The sequence below is a fragment of the Sus scrofa genome, chromosome 5 (genome assembly GCF_054392235.1).
Source record: "Sus scrofa isolate SSC_HxYL_T2T_F1_AM1 chromosome 5, Sscrofa_HxYL_maternal_Yorkshire_Landrace_v2.0, whole genome shotgun sequence".
NCBI classification, from domain to species: Eukaryota; Metazoa; Chordata; class Mammalia; order Artiodactyla; family Suidae; genus Sus; species Sus scrofa.
In genome coordinates, this window is record NC_139387.1 from 412974 (window position 1) to 427591 (window position 14618).

Below are 14618 nucleotides of genomic sequence, written 5' to 3' on the forward strand. Positions count from 1 at the left end.
CAGTGCTGCAATGAACATTGGAGTACATGTGTCTTTGCGAGTCGTGGTTTTCTCTGGATAGATGCCCGGGAGTGGGATTGCTGGATCCAATGGTCGTTCTATGTTTAGTTTTCTGAGGAATCTCCATACTGCTCTCCACAGTGGTTGCACCAGTTTACAATCCCACCAACAGTGTCACAGGGTTCCTTTTTCTCCCCTCCCTCTCCAGCGCTTATTGTTTGCAGACCTTTGGATGATGGCCATTCTGGCTGGTGTAAGGGGGTACCTCACAGTGGTTTTGATGTGCATTTCTCTACTAATGAGTGACGCTGAACATCTTTTCATGTGGTTCCTGGCCATCCGTATGTCTTCTTTGGAGAACCGTCTGTTTAGATCGTCTGCCCATTTTTTGATGGGGTTGTTTGTTTTTTGGTATGGAGCTGCAGAAGGTGTTTATAAATTTTGGAGATGAATCCCTTGTCAGTTGATTCACTTGCAAAGATGTTCTCCCATTCTGTGGGTTGTCTTTTTGTTTTGTTTAGGGTTTCCTTTGCTGTGCAGAAACTTTTCAGTTTGATTAGGTCCCGTTTGTTTATTTTTGTTTTTATTGTCAATATTCTAAGAGGTGGATCTGAGAAGATGCTGCTGTCCTTGATGTCAGAGAGTGTTTGGCCTATGTTTTCCTCTAGGGGGGTTGTTACCCCAACCTAGCCTAGCCTGACTAGTCTTGGAGTGGGGCCCTTTTCAAAATTAAAAAAAGAAAAGGAAAGCAGTATGTGTCCTACCTATGCAGTGTCTGGACTGACAGGTCTGGGACCACGGTCAAGGCCTAACAAAAGGGCCCAGAAATGCTGGGTAGAGCACTGGACCCAAGAGGCGAGGAGGGACGAGCTCGGAAGGGGCCGCACGCACGGCCTACCAGGCCCGCGGAAACCAACGCCCCAGCGCCCCAGGAAGCCTCAGCCCTCTGCAGGACCCCACACCAGGAGGCGACCCTAGCAGAAAACTCGAGGGACCCTCGGAATCGCGAGAAACAGCGTGTGAGCCTGGTGGGAACGGGAACAAGGTAACGACGAAATCCGGTCAGGAAAGCCGGCCTGGGCGGGAGCCCGCCAGCCTCCACCCGCCGGTCCCCGCGGCGGCCGCGGAGGCCGCGCCCGCAGCCGGACCCGCCACCCGCCAGCCTCGCACGCCCGCGCACCTCCCTCCTCCAGCCTCGAGGCCGCTCTGGCCCCCGCGGGCCCTTCTCGTTGGTGGGCTCGGCGCAGCTCCGCTGCACGGCGCTCCTCCGGCCGCCAGGGGGTGCGAGGCGGCGGCCGGGCCGCTCTGGTCCGCAGCCGCCGCTCGACTGCTCCGCCGCGCTCTCCCGACGCGGCTAGGCGCCCCCGTCGCGGCCGTTTCCCCGGCAACGCGCGGCCGTTCGGAGCAGCCGCAGCCATGGATGCTGGCTCGGGCGCCGAGCCCCACCGGGCTCGCGGCCGCCTCGGGGCGCCGTGCTCCGGGGCACGGGCTCCGGGGGCCCCCTGGGCGCGCTTCTCGGCCTGGCTGGAGTGCGTGTGCGTGGTCACCTTCGACCTGGAGCTGGGCCAGGCCCTGGAGGTGAGGGGGGGCGGGGGCCGCGGGCGGGGCCGGGAGGGCGGGTGTGGCTCTGGCCTTGCCCGGGGGCCGCCTGGGATCCCTCTGCGGGGGAGGTGCCCTCGGGCAGACCGCTCTCAGGTGGCCTCTTCCTCCGAAACCCGGTAGCTGTCACCTCCTGGAAGGTGCGCCCCCGAGCAAAGGAGAGAAAGGCAAGTTGCTAGGACCTGCGGTTGGGAGGGAGGAAAGGGGAGCTCTGCGCTTCGGATAAGCAGAGGGGCACTCTTGATTTTACCTGCAATGCGAATCTCCCCTCCCGCCCCCTTCCCCGCACCGTGATACCTTCTCCCCTCAGTTCCTCCAGCCGGAATCCCAGGGGACGACCTTGACTCCTCCCCTCCTCCACCCCTCATCTGTGAACTAGGCGTACAGCTCCGGCTGCAGACGGGATCTCGGATCCGTTAGCTTTGCTGCTGTCCTCCAAAGTCCGGTCTTTGTGGCTCTCCTGCTTACGATCTTTGCACACCTCCTCGTTAACTGAGAAACAGATCCAGACCCCTTGCGGGTCACATTGCAGCCACGGTGGTGATCTTTCTCCTCACTGGCTGCCTCCCGCTCACCCGGCCTGAACGGTTCCCACGCCTGCAAGGCTCTAACTATGTACAGACACTGTGGAATACTACTCACCCCAAAGAAAGAATGCAATAATGGCATTTGCAGCAACGTGGATAGACTTGGAGATTATCATACTAAGTGAACTAAGTCAGAGAAAGACAGATACCATATGATATCGCTCATATGTAGAATCTTAAATAAAATGATACAAATGAACTGGTTTACAAGACAGAAACAGATCTACAGACTTAGATAACAAACTTACAGTTACCAAAGAGGAAATCGGAGGGATCAGTTAGGAGGTTGGGATTAGCATACACATGCTATTACACATAAAGTCAGTAACCAACAAGGATCTACTCTAGAGCGCAGCGAGCGAGCCTCAATATTTTGTAATAATTGGTAATAGGAAAGAACCTAAAAAAGAGCACGTATCTGTGTATGTCTGTGGCTGCATCACCGTGATGTGTACCTGAAGCTGACTCACTGTGGATCAACCGTACTTCAGTTTAAAAAAAAGAAAGGAGTTACTGTGGTGGATCAGTAGGTTACTAACCTGACTAGTATCCATGAGGACACGGGTTCAATTCCTGGCCTTGCTCAGTGGGTTAAGGACCCAGCATTGCTGTGACTGTGGTGTAGGCCTGCAGCTGCAGCTCCAATTTGAACCCAAACCCGGGAACTTCCATATGCCGCAGGCTTGGCCTTAAAAAGAAAAAATAATAAAAATAATAACTATGTAAATAAAGGAATGCTGGGCGGGGGGAGGCTCTTCCCCACCCCTCCCCACCCGGGTGTAGCTGAGAATGTGGCCGACTCAGAAGGAGGCCTTCTGAAGGCCTGTGGGGATGGCCTCCACGCCCCAAAGGCCGTGACCTGGACCGTGGAGCCGCCCCGTGTGGGAGGCTGGAGGTAGACGTCACCGTGCTGTCAGGACCTTTCTGAGAACCCAGGAGGGGTGCATCCTGTGACTGCAGTCGGCCGAGATCCACTGTCAGGAAGCCAACACCAGGGCCGACAAGGGGGTGTGTCCAAGGCCTTGCTGAGCTCTTGAGGCTCATCGGCAGAAGGGCTGACAGTGTGCCCGGCTCTCCGCGGAGACCCCGTTCCACCGCACCTGACCCCCCGACTTGGCAAAGGGACCGGAGTACAGACAGAGGGGCGATCCGCCCAGCGTCCCAGAGCCCACGTGCAGACTTAATTACATCATGAGAGCGTCTACTGGGTCCCTCTGATTTTCTAGAACTTAACTCTTCAAGCAAGAGCTGTTAAAGGCTCCGTGTACTTGGACTTCTGAGCCCAGCGCAGGCTGCATAGCTCAGGGAGGAGATGTTGGGGTTGCAGGGCCCCTCCTAGTCTCAGGTCTGTGCAGCCACACAGGTCCCCTCCCCTGGAGGTGGTGGGGAAAATCCGGGGTCATCTCAGCTGAACCCACGGTGCTCCTGGAGCACCTGCCTGCAGCTGCGTACTCAGGGCTTGGCCTGGCTGAGCGGCACGAAGACCCCAGCCCTGTGCTTGTGCGGGGATGCGAGGGGGGCTGGGGACCACCTTCTGGGCTCTGTGGCAGACACAGCCTGGAGGAAGGGATGGGGCTGTGCTGAGTCTTGGAGGATGAGGAGGCAGCCAGATAGGGAAGAGGGAGGGAAGAGGGGTCGTTTCAGGTGACCCTCCCCCCAAAAGCCAGTGAAGCAAAGACGGGGCGCTCTGCTTGCGTTCAGTCAATAAATCAGGTACTAAGCAGCTGCCCCCAGCCAGGCCCCAGTGCTGGCACTGGACATGGGCACACAGAGCTGACCTCGAGGAGAGGGCCCCACCTACCAGTTCACGCTCTGTGCTAGAGACATGGAGACCCCCAGCACACAGGCTATGAGGGGGTCCCACACCTTTGGGGCCACCGAAGCCTGCAGGTGAGGCAGGGCTCAGATGTGAGAGGAGGTGGGAGGGCTTATTGAGGGGCCAGGAGCCTACAGATAGGCTGAGCAAAGGGCCCACTCTGCCGTCTCAGTTCTTGGCATTCCAGCTGACCCACAAGGGCTGTGGAGTGAATTGTGGTGGCCGGGGGCCCAGGAGCCCTTCCCCCCATGTGCATGTGTCCCAGGCTGCAGCTCCCATGCTGCACACTCTCAGGACCCTTTTACTCGTAAAACTACTGAGGGCCCCAAAGGGCTTTTTATGTGGGTTGTATCTATCAACGTTTCCTACACTGGAAGTTAAAAAGTTTAGGAGCTCCCATTGTGGCTCAGCGGTAACGAACCCAACTAATATCTGTGAGGACGCGGTTTTGATCCCTGGTCTTGCTTGGTGGGTTAAGGGTCTGGCGTTGCCATGAACTGTGGTGTAGGTCGTAGACGCGGCTCAGATCTGGCTTTGCTGTGGCTGTGGTGTAGGGGGGCAGCTGCAGCTCCAATTCAACCCCTAGCCTGGGCACTTCCATATGCTGTGGGTGTTGCCCTAAAAAGACAAATAAAAATAAAATGCAGAACCTTGATTTCAAAATAATTTTCTTCTTAAAAAAAAAAGGCTTCGGGAGTTCCCGTGGCGAAGTGGTTAACGAATCCGACCAGGAACCATGAGGTTGCGGGTTCAGTCCCTGCGCTTGCTCAGTGGGTTAACGATCCGGCGTTGCCATGAGCTGTGGTGTAGGTTGCAGACGCGGCTCGGATCCCGCGTTGCTGTGGCTCTGGCGTAGGCCGATGGCTACAGCTCCAATTCGACCCCTAGCCTGGGAATCTCCATATGCCGCGGGAGCGGCCCAAGAAATAGCAAAAAGACAAAAAATAAAATAAAATAAAAAGGCTTCAGCGAGCCTTTCTCTCTTTTGCAATAGTAACGTCAGAGATCCCTGATTGTAGTTACCGTAATGAGCATGCGAATGAAAAGGTGGAGATGCTTGAACGTTGCAGGAATGGGATGCAGAGTTGAAGTGAGCAAATGCTGTGGGAGACGTGGCACCAGTTGACTTGATGGGTGCAGGGTTGCTCTAGACTTTTAATTTGTAAGAAATGCCCCATCTGGGAGTCCCCGTCGTGGCCCAGTGGTTAACGAATCCGACTAGGAACCATGAGGTTGCGGGTTCGATTCCTGGCCTTGCTCAGTGGGTTAAGGATCCGGTGTTGCCGTGAGCCGTGGTGCAGGTCGAAGACACAGCTCGGATCCCGAGTTGCTGTGGCTCTGGCGTAGGCTGGCAGCTACAGCTCCGATTTGACCCCTAGCCTGGGAACCTCCATATGCCATGGGAGCAGCCCTAGAAAAGGCAAAAAGACCAAAAAAAAAAAAAAAAAAAGCAACATCTGCAAAGCACAATAAAGTAAAGTGTGGTGAAACAGGCTGTGGCTGTACAGTTCTGGTGAGGGTCACTCCCTGCCAGGGCTGGGACATGGTCCCTGTTCTCAGGACACTTGGTGGCAGTGGAGGAGTCAGAATAGGACCTCAGCAGCAAGTCCAGGGCAGACAAGGCCAGAAGCTGCATCATTCCAACCGTGTGGACCCCAGAGCACAGCACCTCACTTGGGGTTCAGGGCACAGCCCAGAAGGAGCCTCATCTCAGCCAAAACCCACCTCATCAGCATAGGAGTTTGGCAGACGGCGTGAGAAGGGGACCGTGCGTGCAGGCCCTCAGCTCTGGCCCACCGCGGAGGGCCAGCCTGCCGCATCTGCACACAGGCCAGGACAGCCGCGATGCCCAAGGGGCACCCGCGATGTCCAAGGGGCACCCGCCCTCAGGAGAGGGCCCACAGGGAGTGGGGCCCGCAGGCTCCCTGCCCTTTCAGTTCCCTGCAAGGAGGTCCATTCTGGCCATTTGCCCTTGTGCGTGGCTGCCAGGCCTGAGAGCTGAGCCTCGAGTGCGGACTGTCTCCCAGACAGAGCCTGTCAGTTAGTGTCACTCGGTGGACACTACTGGTGCCTAGAGTACTGTCCTGTGTCTCTCACTTCAAGTGGGGTGCAGGCCAGAAGCTCCCAGACCCCCGACCAGCAGGGTCTGGACTGAAGCGCCCAGGGCCGGGGTGCCTGTGAGCGCGCTGGGAGGTGAGAAGGCCCACCAGGCCCATCTGGGAGCATAGTGACAGCCTCAGGCCCCTTGGCTGGATGGGGTGGGATTCAGGGGGCTGGGGAGGCAGGGCCCTCAGGGGGGCTTGGAGGCAGGGAGGCCCCGCCACACTTGGGTTGAGCAGCCTTGAGAGTGAGGGTGGTGAGAAGGGAGAGGAGCTGGCCCGGGCGTGTGCTGGCAGGAGCAGGGAAGGCCGGAGGCCGGACCAGGCGGGTGCTGAGGGGTCTCGGGGGGCGCAGCGGCAGCGAGGGCACACACCTGCTCCTGGCTGCCCAGCCCACTTCACCGAGTTCTCTGTGTCCCCCGCAGCTGGTGTACCCCAGCGACTTCCGGCTCACGGACAAGGAGGTGGGTCCCAGCCCCCTTGGGAGCAGATGTGGCCCTGGGAGCAGGCCCTCACCAGGTCTCCTGTGTTTCAGAAAAGCAGCATCTGCTACCTGTCCTTCCCCGACTCGCACTCAGGTAGGCAACCCCAGCTCCCTGGCATGGCCTAGAGTTCGTCTCTGGGGCCGGGGGCAGGGGCAGAAGGTGGGGAGGGGAGGCCCCCCGGGGCCCCTGTGGCCAGGCCCTCTCCACCCTCAGGGGAGACGCCCAGAGCCCCCCCCGCTGTGGTGGTGGTGGCAGCTGAGTGCTCTGGCTCAGGTGGAAAGAGGTGTCTGGTCTCCTGCACCCCAGTAGGGGGGACCTAGGAGCTGGATCCTGGTCTCTCGGCCTCCCCGGGGCTCAGGTCTCTGGGCAGCCTGGGTCCCCTGGCTCGGGGCTGCGCGGAGACCCCATGGTCTCTCACCCGGGCCAGCTCCCAGGGCAGGGGCCGTGGGGCTGTCGCGGGTGTTCCTCTGTGCGCTGAGTTTAAACCCCGAGGTCCGGGAATGAGACACGGGGCCTTGTGTGGGAGATGCAGACCCAGGGGCTGGGCTTTCTCCCGCGGGGCAGCTGCCCTCCGCGTGCTGGCAGGAGAGTGAGGGGCTGCCTCCCCCCAGGCTGCCTGGGGGACACTCAGTTCAGCTTCCGCATCCGCCAGTGTGGAGGGCAGAGGCGCCCCTGGCACACGGACGACAGGCACTGTGACAGCGGGGCCCCCGCGTCTCTGCAGGTGAGCCCCTCCCGCTGCTCCTCCCCATCTCCCCGGGGCCAGGGTCAGGCTGGGGCACTCAACCCCTGCCAGGCGCTAGCCTTGTGTGGTGTGCGCGTGTGTGGGTGCACGTGTGTGGGCGTGTGGGGGAGAGGTACTGGCTGTGTGTGTGTGCACACGTGTGGGGGGGGAGAGGAACTGGCTATGTGTGTGCACACATTTGTGGGGGGGAGCTACTGGCTGTGTGTGTGTGCACACACGTGTGGAGGGGGAGGAACTGGCTGTGTGTGTGCACACGTGTATGTGTCGGGGGGAACTGGCCTGCTCCAGCCTGCAGGGTCTTCCGCTGCTGCCAGCCGGCCTGAGCCCAGCCTGGACTGGGGGCTGCTCTCCTGAGGCCACACCAGCCTGGATCTGGCGCTTCACCTGTGCCCCAGCGGCCGGTGTGCAGGGCCAGCACAAGCCTTCAGCTGTTCCCAGACCCTGACCCACTGGCCCCTGTGTCTGCAGACCTGGCCGCTGGAAGGCATGCCTGCTTTCTGGGCTGCGCTCAGGGCTGGGGCGAGCGCGTGGCCTTGTGGGGGGCGCTCCGAGTGGGCAGGAGGACTGCGGGCAGTGGGCACAGCCTGGCCCACCGCTCTCCTTCCAGAGGGAGCATGCGCACTACTTTGGCTACGTGTACTTCAGACAGGTGAAGGACAGCTCGGCCCGGAGGGGCTACTTCCAGAAGGTGAGCCGTCTGGCCGCTCCAGGGCACCGCTGGGAGGTGGGGGCCGGCAGCCTTTGGGAGGGCCGGGCCACCCAGGGCGCCCCCCAGCTGCTTGGTGCCCAGAGTGAACCCAGACAGCTGTAGGTGGCTCCTCCAGGCAGGAGCAGGCGGCCCGGGGCCAGGCCCAGCCCCTTCCTCTCCCAGCCCGGCCCCACGGCCTCTGTCCCTGAGCCTAGGATGTTCCTGCTCCTTGCCATACTTTCAGGACTAGAACTGCTTTGAGTGGTGACCTGGTGCCTGAGACACCAAAAGCCGAGGCCGCTCCCCCCGCGCCATCCTAGAGCCCTTGGCCGTGAGCGTTTCCCCCGAGGGCCTGGGGTCCAGCCCTGCCCTGCCGCCGTGGGCGTTTTCTAATAGCCCTGGAGTCCCAACTTAGACCATTGCTGGGGAAGCTGCCCTGCCCTGGCAGCTCTGGATGAGCCAGGCCTCGGGGACCCCTGCAGGGCCCTCCTCAGGGCTGGGGTGGTCCTCACTGGCCCCTGGCCCACAGTCTCTGGTGCTGGTGTCCCGCCTGCCCTTTGTCCGGCTGTTCCAGGCGCTGCTGAGCCTGGTCGCCCCTGAGTACTTCGACAAGCTGACGCCTTGCCTGGAAGCAGGTGAGTGGCCGTCAGGCGCTGGCACAGCTGCCTCGTCATCCTGGCTCTGGGTCCCAGGGACTTCGGCAGGCAGTCTCCACCGGGGCAGGCTCCTGACGCTGGCCACCTGTGTTGACAGTGTGCAATGAGATTGACCAGTGGCCGGCCCCCGTGCCCGGGCAGACCCTGAACCTGCCTGTCATGGGAGTCGTCCTCCAGGTGAGGGCTGGCCGGCCGGCTGTTCGGGGCAGGGCGCTGCAGGTGCACGTAGACACCTGCTCCCCCGGCAGCTGTGGCTCCTTCGTCCCCAGGTGCATATCCCATCCCGAGTGGACAAACCTGAGTCTGGTCCTCCAGCGCAGCGCAGCCATGAGGTGGGGGCACCGTACCTGCCTCCCCTCCCACCCGCTGGGGCTCTGGGGTGGGCCACGCCCCCGGCAAAGCAGGGCTGGGTGCCTCCTGCCATCTCTTGTGCTGTGGGGTGTGGGGAGGCATGCGAGCAGGGCCTGGGGCCCCCAGACCTCTCCTGGGCAGTGCGACGCTGCTTGCGGCTTGCAGGGCCCCAGCCTTGCGCTTGGCCTGACCCCCCCTTCCCTCCTCTCAGAACCTCCTTCCGGCCCCCGTGGTCCTCAGCAGTGTCCACGAGCTAGACCTGTTCAGGTGAGCCCCCCAGGCCACCTCCTGTGCCTTAGACGACAACCGAGCCCAGAGGCTCCAGCCCATCGGGCCATCTGGGTGAGCCCCCAGCCAGATCGGAGAGGGACCGTCCCGCAGCAAAGGGCCTGGTGCTCAAGTCCGCGCCCAGAGGAGATGAGCACCATGGGCGGGACGGAAGGTTCCTGCTGGCAGGTGCGGGGAGGGGAGGCAGGTGCAGTGCCCCACCTGGGCGTGTCAGCGGGGGACCCCAGATTCTGGCCCGGGGGGCCCAGGGCCAGGCGGCATTGGTGGACGGTCAGCGCAGGGGCGGCTCTGGACACGCACCTTCGGGCTCCTCAGCACTGACCTCCCGGGTGTGAAGCCCGGCGTTCACCCAGGGTCGGGCCTTCGTGGGGAGGCACTGAAGGGCTGGGGAGCTTCCGGCCCAGCCCGGCCTCCCCGACGTCCCTGCCCGGCCCAGGTGCTTCCAGCCCGTGCTGGCCCACGTGCAGATGCTGTGGGAGCTCGTGCTTCTCGGGGAGCCCCTGGTGGTCCTGGCGCCCTCGCCCGCTGTGTCCTCAGAGATGGTGCTGGCCTTGACCAGGTCAGCTGGGCAGCAGCGGGAGGGCGTGGGGGTCCTGGAGTGGCCCTGCTGTGCTCACTGCCCCGGTGGTGCCTGCCCCACAGCTGCCTGCAGCCCCTCAAGTTCTGCTGCGACTACCGCCCCTACTTCACCGTCCACGACAGCGAGTTCAAGGAGTTCACGACGCGCACACAGGCCCCGTAAGCCCCGTCCCACCCCAGCCACTGTCCCCCCACGCCCGCCTCTCTCTCCCTCTCCCTCCCTCCCTCTCTCTTTCTCTCTCCAGACCAAACGTGGTCCTGGGAGTCACAAACCCTTTCTTTATCAAAACGCTCCAGCACTGGCCCCACATCCTCCGTGTGGGGGAGCCCAGGATGTCAGGTGAGGCTGTCGTGGCCTCTTCCCGGGGCCCTGGGATGTGTGGCCTTGAGGGGTCTGAGCCTGTGGAGGCGGGACGGAGACCCTGAGGCCCGGCCACGGGGTGTGTTTCCTAGGGGACCTTCCCAAGCAGGTCAAGCTGAAAAAGCCTTCGAGGCTGAAGACCCTGGACACCAAGCCAGGTCTGTGCCCCGCCTCTCCTCCCAGGACCGAGCAGGCCCAGGGGCGCTGGGGGGTGGGGGGGGCAGGCAGATGTGCTGGCGCAGCCAAAGGGGGCGCCCCCCACCCCCCAGAGCCTGCCGTGCCACTCTGCCCTCCCCAGGCCTCTACACGGCGTACACAGCCCACCTCCACCGAGACAAGGCTCTGCTCAGACGCCTGCTTAAGGTACAGGCTGGGGCGCTGGAGGGGTGGGGAAGCCGTGCTCAGAGGGGGCGCGTCTTGGGCCACTTTGGGTGTGCCCGTGCCCCCAGGGCCTGCAGAAGAAGCGGCCGTCCGACGTGCAGACCGCGCTGCTGAGGCGGCACCTGCTGGAGCTCACACAGAGTTTCATCTTCCCTCTGGTGAGGCCTGGCGGGCAGACGGGAGGGCAGGGGGGCCGATGGGCCCTGGGCTCGGCCGCGACGCTGTCGCTTCCCCCCACGCCCCCCAGGAGCACTACATGGCCAGCCTCATGCCCCTGCAGAAGAGCATCACGCCCTGGAAGGTGAGGGGCTGCGGGGGGCTCTGCCCTGATTCCGGGGGCGGGGGGAGGGCGTGGGTGGGCAGGGCCCCAGGGACAGGCTGTCCCCACGCCGGCCAGGGAGCCCTCGCAGGGCAGAGAAGTGGGGACCGCACAGAGGGTCTCCATGGCCTCCTTGCTGCGAAGGGCCACCCTGGGGTCTCTCCCAGGAGCCTGGGGGCTGGGGGTCCTCAGGCGGGGTCAAGGCATACGTCTGGCAAGTGCCCTGTGGGGACCTGAGCCACGTGCAGAGCCTGTGAGGCGGTGGCCCCTTAGGCCCCCAGGCTCACCTGGCCGCTGTCTCAGACCCCTCCCCAGATCCGCCCCTTCCGCCAGGATGACTTCCTGCGCAGCCTGGAGCACGCAGGGCCCCAGCTCACCTGCGTCCTCAAGGGGGACTGGCTGGGCCTCTACAGGTGGGTGGACAGCAGGTGAGGTCCTGGGGCACCTGCTGCTGGGGGCTGTGCCCCCCTCGGCACACGGGCTCAGCCCCAGAGCCACCGTCCCTGCCCCCACAGGCGGTTTTTCAAGTCCCCTCATTTCGATGGCTGGTACCGACAGCGACGCAAAGAGATGGCCCAGAAGCTGGAGGCCCTGCACCTCGAGGCCATCTGTGAGGCGGTAGGGGGAGCTGTCTGAGGGAGAGTACAGAGGGGCTACGGGCCCGGCTCTTAGGGGCTGGGCCGGGGGGGCGCGGGAGGAGGGGGCGGGAGGGCAGGGGCCTTGGTGACGGTGGCCCTGTCTCGTCCCCCAGAACATTGAGGTCTGGATGAAGGGCAAGTCCGAAGTGGAGGTTGTGGACCTGGTCCTGAAACTTCGGGAGAGGCTGGTGAGACGCCTCCCGGCCCCGTGCAGCACGGCCAGCCAGAGGCAGAGGTCCCCTGCCCCTGACCACCGCTGCCCCTGCAGGTGCGGGCACAGGGCCACCAGCTCCCTGTGAAGGAGGCGACGCTGAAGCAGGCCCGGCTGTACATCGAGACGGTCATCAGCTCACTGCCCAAGGACCTGCAGGTCATCCTGTGCCCTCCCTAGCCTGGGGCCGATGGTCAAGGGGCCTAGCTGCCCCTGGCAGCCTGGGTCTGGCCGAGCTTCCTTCTCCCTGGTCAAGCACGAGGTCCCCAGCAAGGTGCCTGCTGCTCGTGGTCTTGGCCCCTACCCAGCACCACCACTGTCCCAGCAGTAAAGGCAGCATCTAGAGCCGCAGCTGGCCCCTGACTGTTGGCACATCGTGAGCTGGCCACAGCCCCACCTCCCCCTGGGCCCCACTTGCTTCTGCAGGGTCTTGGGCCAGGGGGGGCGGGGCCAGCATGGTCCCCCTAATCTGATCTGGGCGTCTGGCCACCAGCCCCCTCCAGGCACCCATCTGCCTGAAACCTGCCATCCCACATGTGGTACCTGATGTGTCCTTTGGGCTCACCCAGCTGCCCAGCCCAGGTCAGAAGGAGGTAGCTGCCAGGCAGCCCACCCATCTGTCTGTCTGGCCTGGGGGCACCTCCCCATTGTCATTGGCCTGGGAGCAGGGAAGCCACTTTGCCCTGAGAACTCTGCCCTGTGGGCGGTTGGGAGGCTGCTGGGGCCCTGGTGGTGGCCAGGAGGGTCCCGGGCACTGTTTCCTTCCAGTCCTGGAACACCCCCTGGGCACAGCTCCCTTCCTCTGCCCAGGCTGCTTCTCGGCTGCGTGGCTCTACCCCACATGCAGCCGGAGGGGTTTGAGCCTCCAGCCTGGCCAGGTGCCTCCGGCCGGAGCCCCCACAACCACAGCAGCCTGGGGACACCCCATTCCTTGGCAAGGAGCGACAGGCCCTCTCAAGTGACACATGCCACCATGTGATACCTTGGCGTACAGGGCCCAGTAGTGGCCAGCACTGTCACAGCTCAGCACCGAATGGCCAGCACTGTCACAGCTCAGCACCGAGTGGCAGCACTGTCAGCCAGCAGGAGGGGGAGTGGGGGTAGCAGGGGTGAGGCCTTCGGGTAAGTTCCACCTTACCCAACCCTGACGCCTCGTCAAGGGGCAGGGCCCTGAAGGTGCCTACATGGGCATCACGGCTCCTTGAGCTGGTCCTGGCAGGGCCTTCCCTTGTCTGCTGAAGCCCCACAGTCCAGGCCCTCCCAAGTGGCGTCGTGTGGTGACGCCACCAGGGGACAGCAGGCGCTGGTCTCAGAGCTGCCAGCATTGACTTGTCTGGCCCTGACCACAGCCTCAGACAGCTGGCATGGCCCCGTCCTGCAGAAAACTGAGCACAGTCTGGTGCACGGCTGCAGTCTGACAGCAGCGTAGAGGCAGCAGAGAGAGAGAACCAGCTGGAGGCGGGGAGTGCGGAAGGGCCTTGGGGCCCCAAGCACCACTGTGGACAGCCTGTCTGGTCTGGGGAGTGGCCCAAGGGCCATGGCTGCCGGGCATGGGGGTGGCTTGGGACATCGTGACCCCACCCGAGAGCGGGGTGCCCCAGCCATCACTTCAGCGCAGAGCACGGTCACCTCCCTTCCCAAGTAGCCAAGGGCTGCATGGGGGACTTCAGCTACCCTCCGTCCAGGAGGTCTCCGACTCCTGCGTGCCATCTGGAGGGCTCTGGCTGCGTCTGCGCAGCACCTCAGCGCGGGTTGTCTTCAAGAGGGACACCTGGCAGGGTGGGCAGTGCTGCGAGGGGCTGGGGGGGGCAGAATCTGAAGCCTTCCCTGGGTGCCTGGGCCGAGGAGGGCCCAGACAAGGTTTCCGGGCACAGTGCAGCCGGGGTGGGGGCTAGGTGTGGAGTCCTGCCAACTCCATCTCCCCAGAGACTCCTGCCTTCCCTGCCAGGATCAGGGCGGCTCTGGCTTGGCTGAGCCTCTGTCCCCCCACGGGGCTGGGGTCAGAGAGTGAGGGGGGCAGGTGGGCAGAAGAGGCGGAGCCATCTCCTACCAGAGCCCCTGGGCAGCAGGGCCTGGAGGGGCTGCAACTCCTGGTCTGAGGCCGGGGTGTGAGGGTAGTGGTGTGCGTGGGCCCGGGGTGGGGGTGGGGTGGAGGGCGCCAGTGGGCGGCTGCAGGGACAGGAAGGACAGTCCTCACCCCCCAGCTTCCTGCACTCTATTTAAAGACTCTCTTTTAGGCTGGGATGGTGGCCTTCCCACATCTTTGGTATTAAAATGCCCTGTGACACAATGCTTGTCTTTTAATTTCCTTTTTTGACAAAAGTTGGCATCCCTGTCAGAACTTGGTTATTTGAGGGTCCCCTGTGATGAACGTGGGGTGGGTCTTGGTGTGATTTGCTTCAGGGCCGAAGGGGTGAAGGTTTGGCCGGCTGGGTGGGGGTGGGAGGGTAGCAGGAAGAACCGATGACGGGTGACCCACCATCTCCAGTGGCTTCATCTGGGTTGGAGGCTGAGATAGAGGAAATGGAGCATCTGCAGGGAGGGGAAGGGCTGGGTGGAGAGTGGGTCCCCAAAGATGGGAGGGGGCGTCCCGGTATGGAAGTAGAGGTTAGGGCTGGGGAAGGGTCCCACATCCTTCCTGGGTCCTCTGCTGGAGACTGTGGGTGGGGGGCAGTGGAGCCCCACCCCTGCTCAAGTCTGAGGGGCTGGGGGCATCAGGACCAGGATGGGTAGGGGCTGGAGTGGCCGGACGGACGTGGGGCAAACTCTAGTCCAGAGCTGGAGCCCTGGGAGAGGCTCATCTCACCACCCACCT

At 62.9% G+C, this 14618-nt stretch overlaps 1 protein-coding gene across 50 annotated transcripts in view; it reads left to right on the forward strand.

Annotated features, from left to right (window-relative positions):
• DENND6B (DENN domain containing 6B) overlaps nt 1-14093 on the forward strand; it is a 29237-nt gene extending 15144 nt beyond the window's left edge. Inside the window, exons 1-20 of one of the 50 annotated variants that reach the window (XR_014845538.1) lie at nt 1387-1578; nt 6527-6565; nt 6637-6679; nt 7198-7310; nt 7939-8019; nt 8549-8654; nt 8773-8852; nt 8945-9007; nt 9238-9293; nt 9751-9873; nt 9957-10052; nt 10139-10233; nt 10347-10412; nt 10553-10617; nt 10704-10793; nt 10883-10936; nt 11228-11367; nt 11470-11564; nt 11706-11780; nt 11861-14093. Coding sequence is in view for 36 of the 50 variants with exons in the window: in XM_085025298.1 (XP_084881424.1) it covers nt 1417-1578; nt 6527-6565; nt 6637-6679; nt 7198-7310; nt 7939-8019; nt 8549-8654; nt 8773-8852; nt 8945-9007; nt 9238-9293; nt 9751-9873; nt 9957-10052; nt 10191-10617; nt 10704-10793; nt 10883-10936; nt 11228-11367; nt 11470-11572; nt 11706-11780; nt 11861-11983 (1974 nt within the window). In the remaining 14 variants the exon portion in view is untranslated. Of the gene's footprint in view, nt 1-1386; nt 1579-1614; nt 1767-6526; nt 6566-6636; nt 6680-7197; nt 7311-7799; nt 8020-8548; nt 8655-8772; nt 8853-8944; nt 9008-9237; nt 9294-9750; nt 9874-9956; nt 10053-10138; nt 10618-10703; nt 10794-10882; nt 10937-11227; nt 11368-11469; nt 11573-11705; nt 11781-11860 lie in introns of those variants that run through there. The other 49 variants (XR_014845539.1, XR_014845545.1, XR_014845544.1 and 46 more) reach the window with 49 other exon arrangements.
• The last annotated feature ends 525 nt before the right edge of the window (nt 14094-14618 follow it).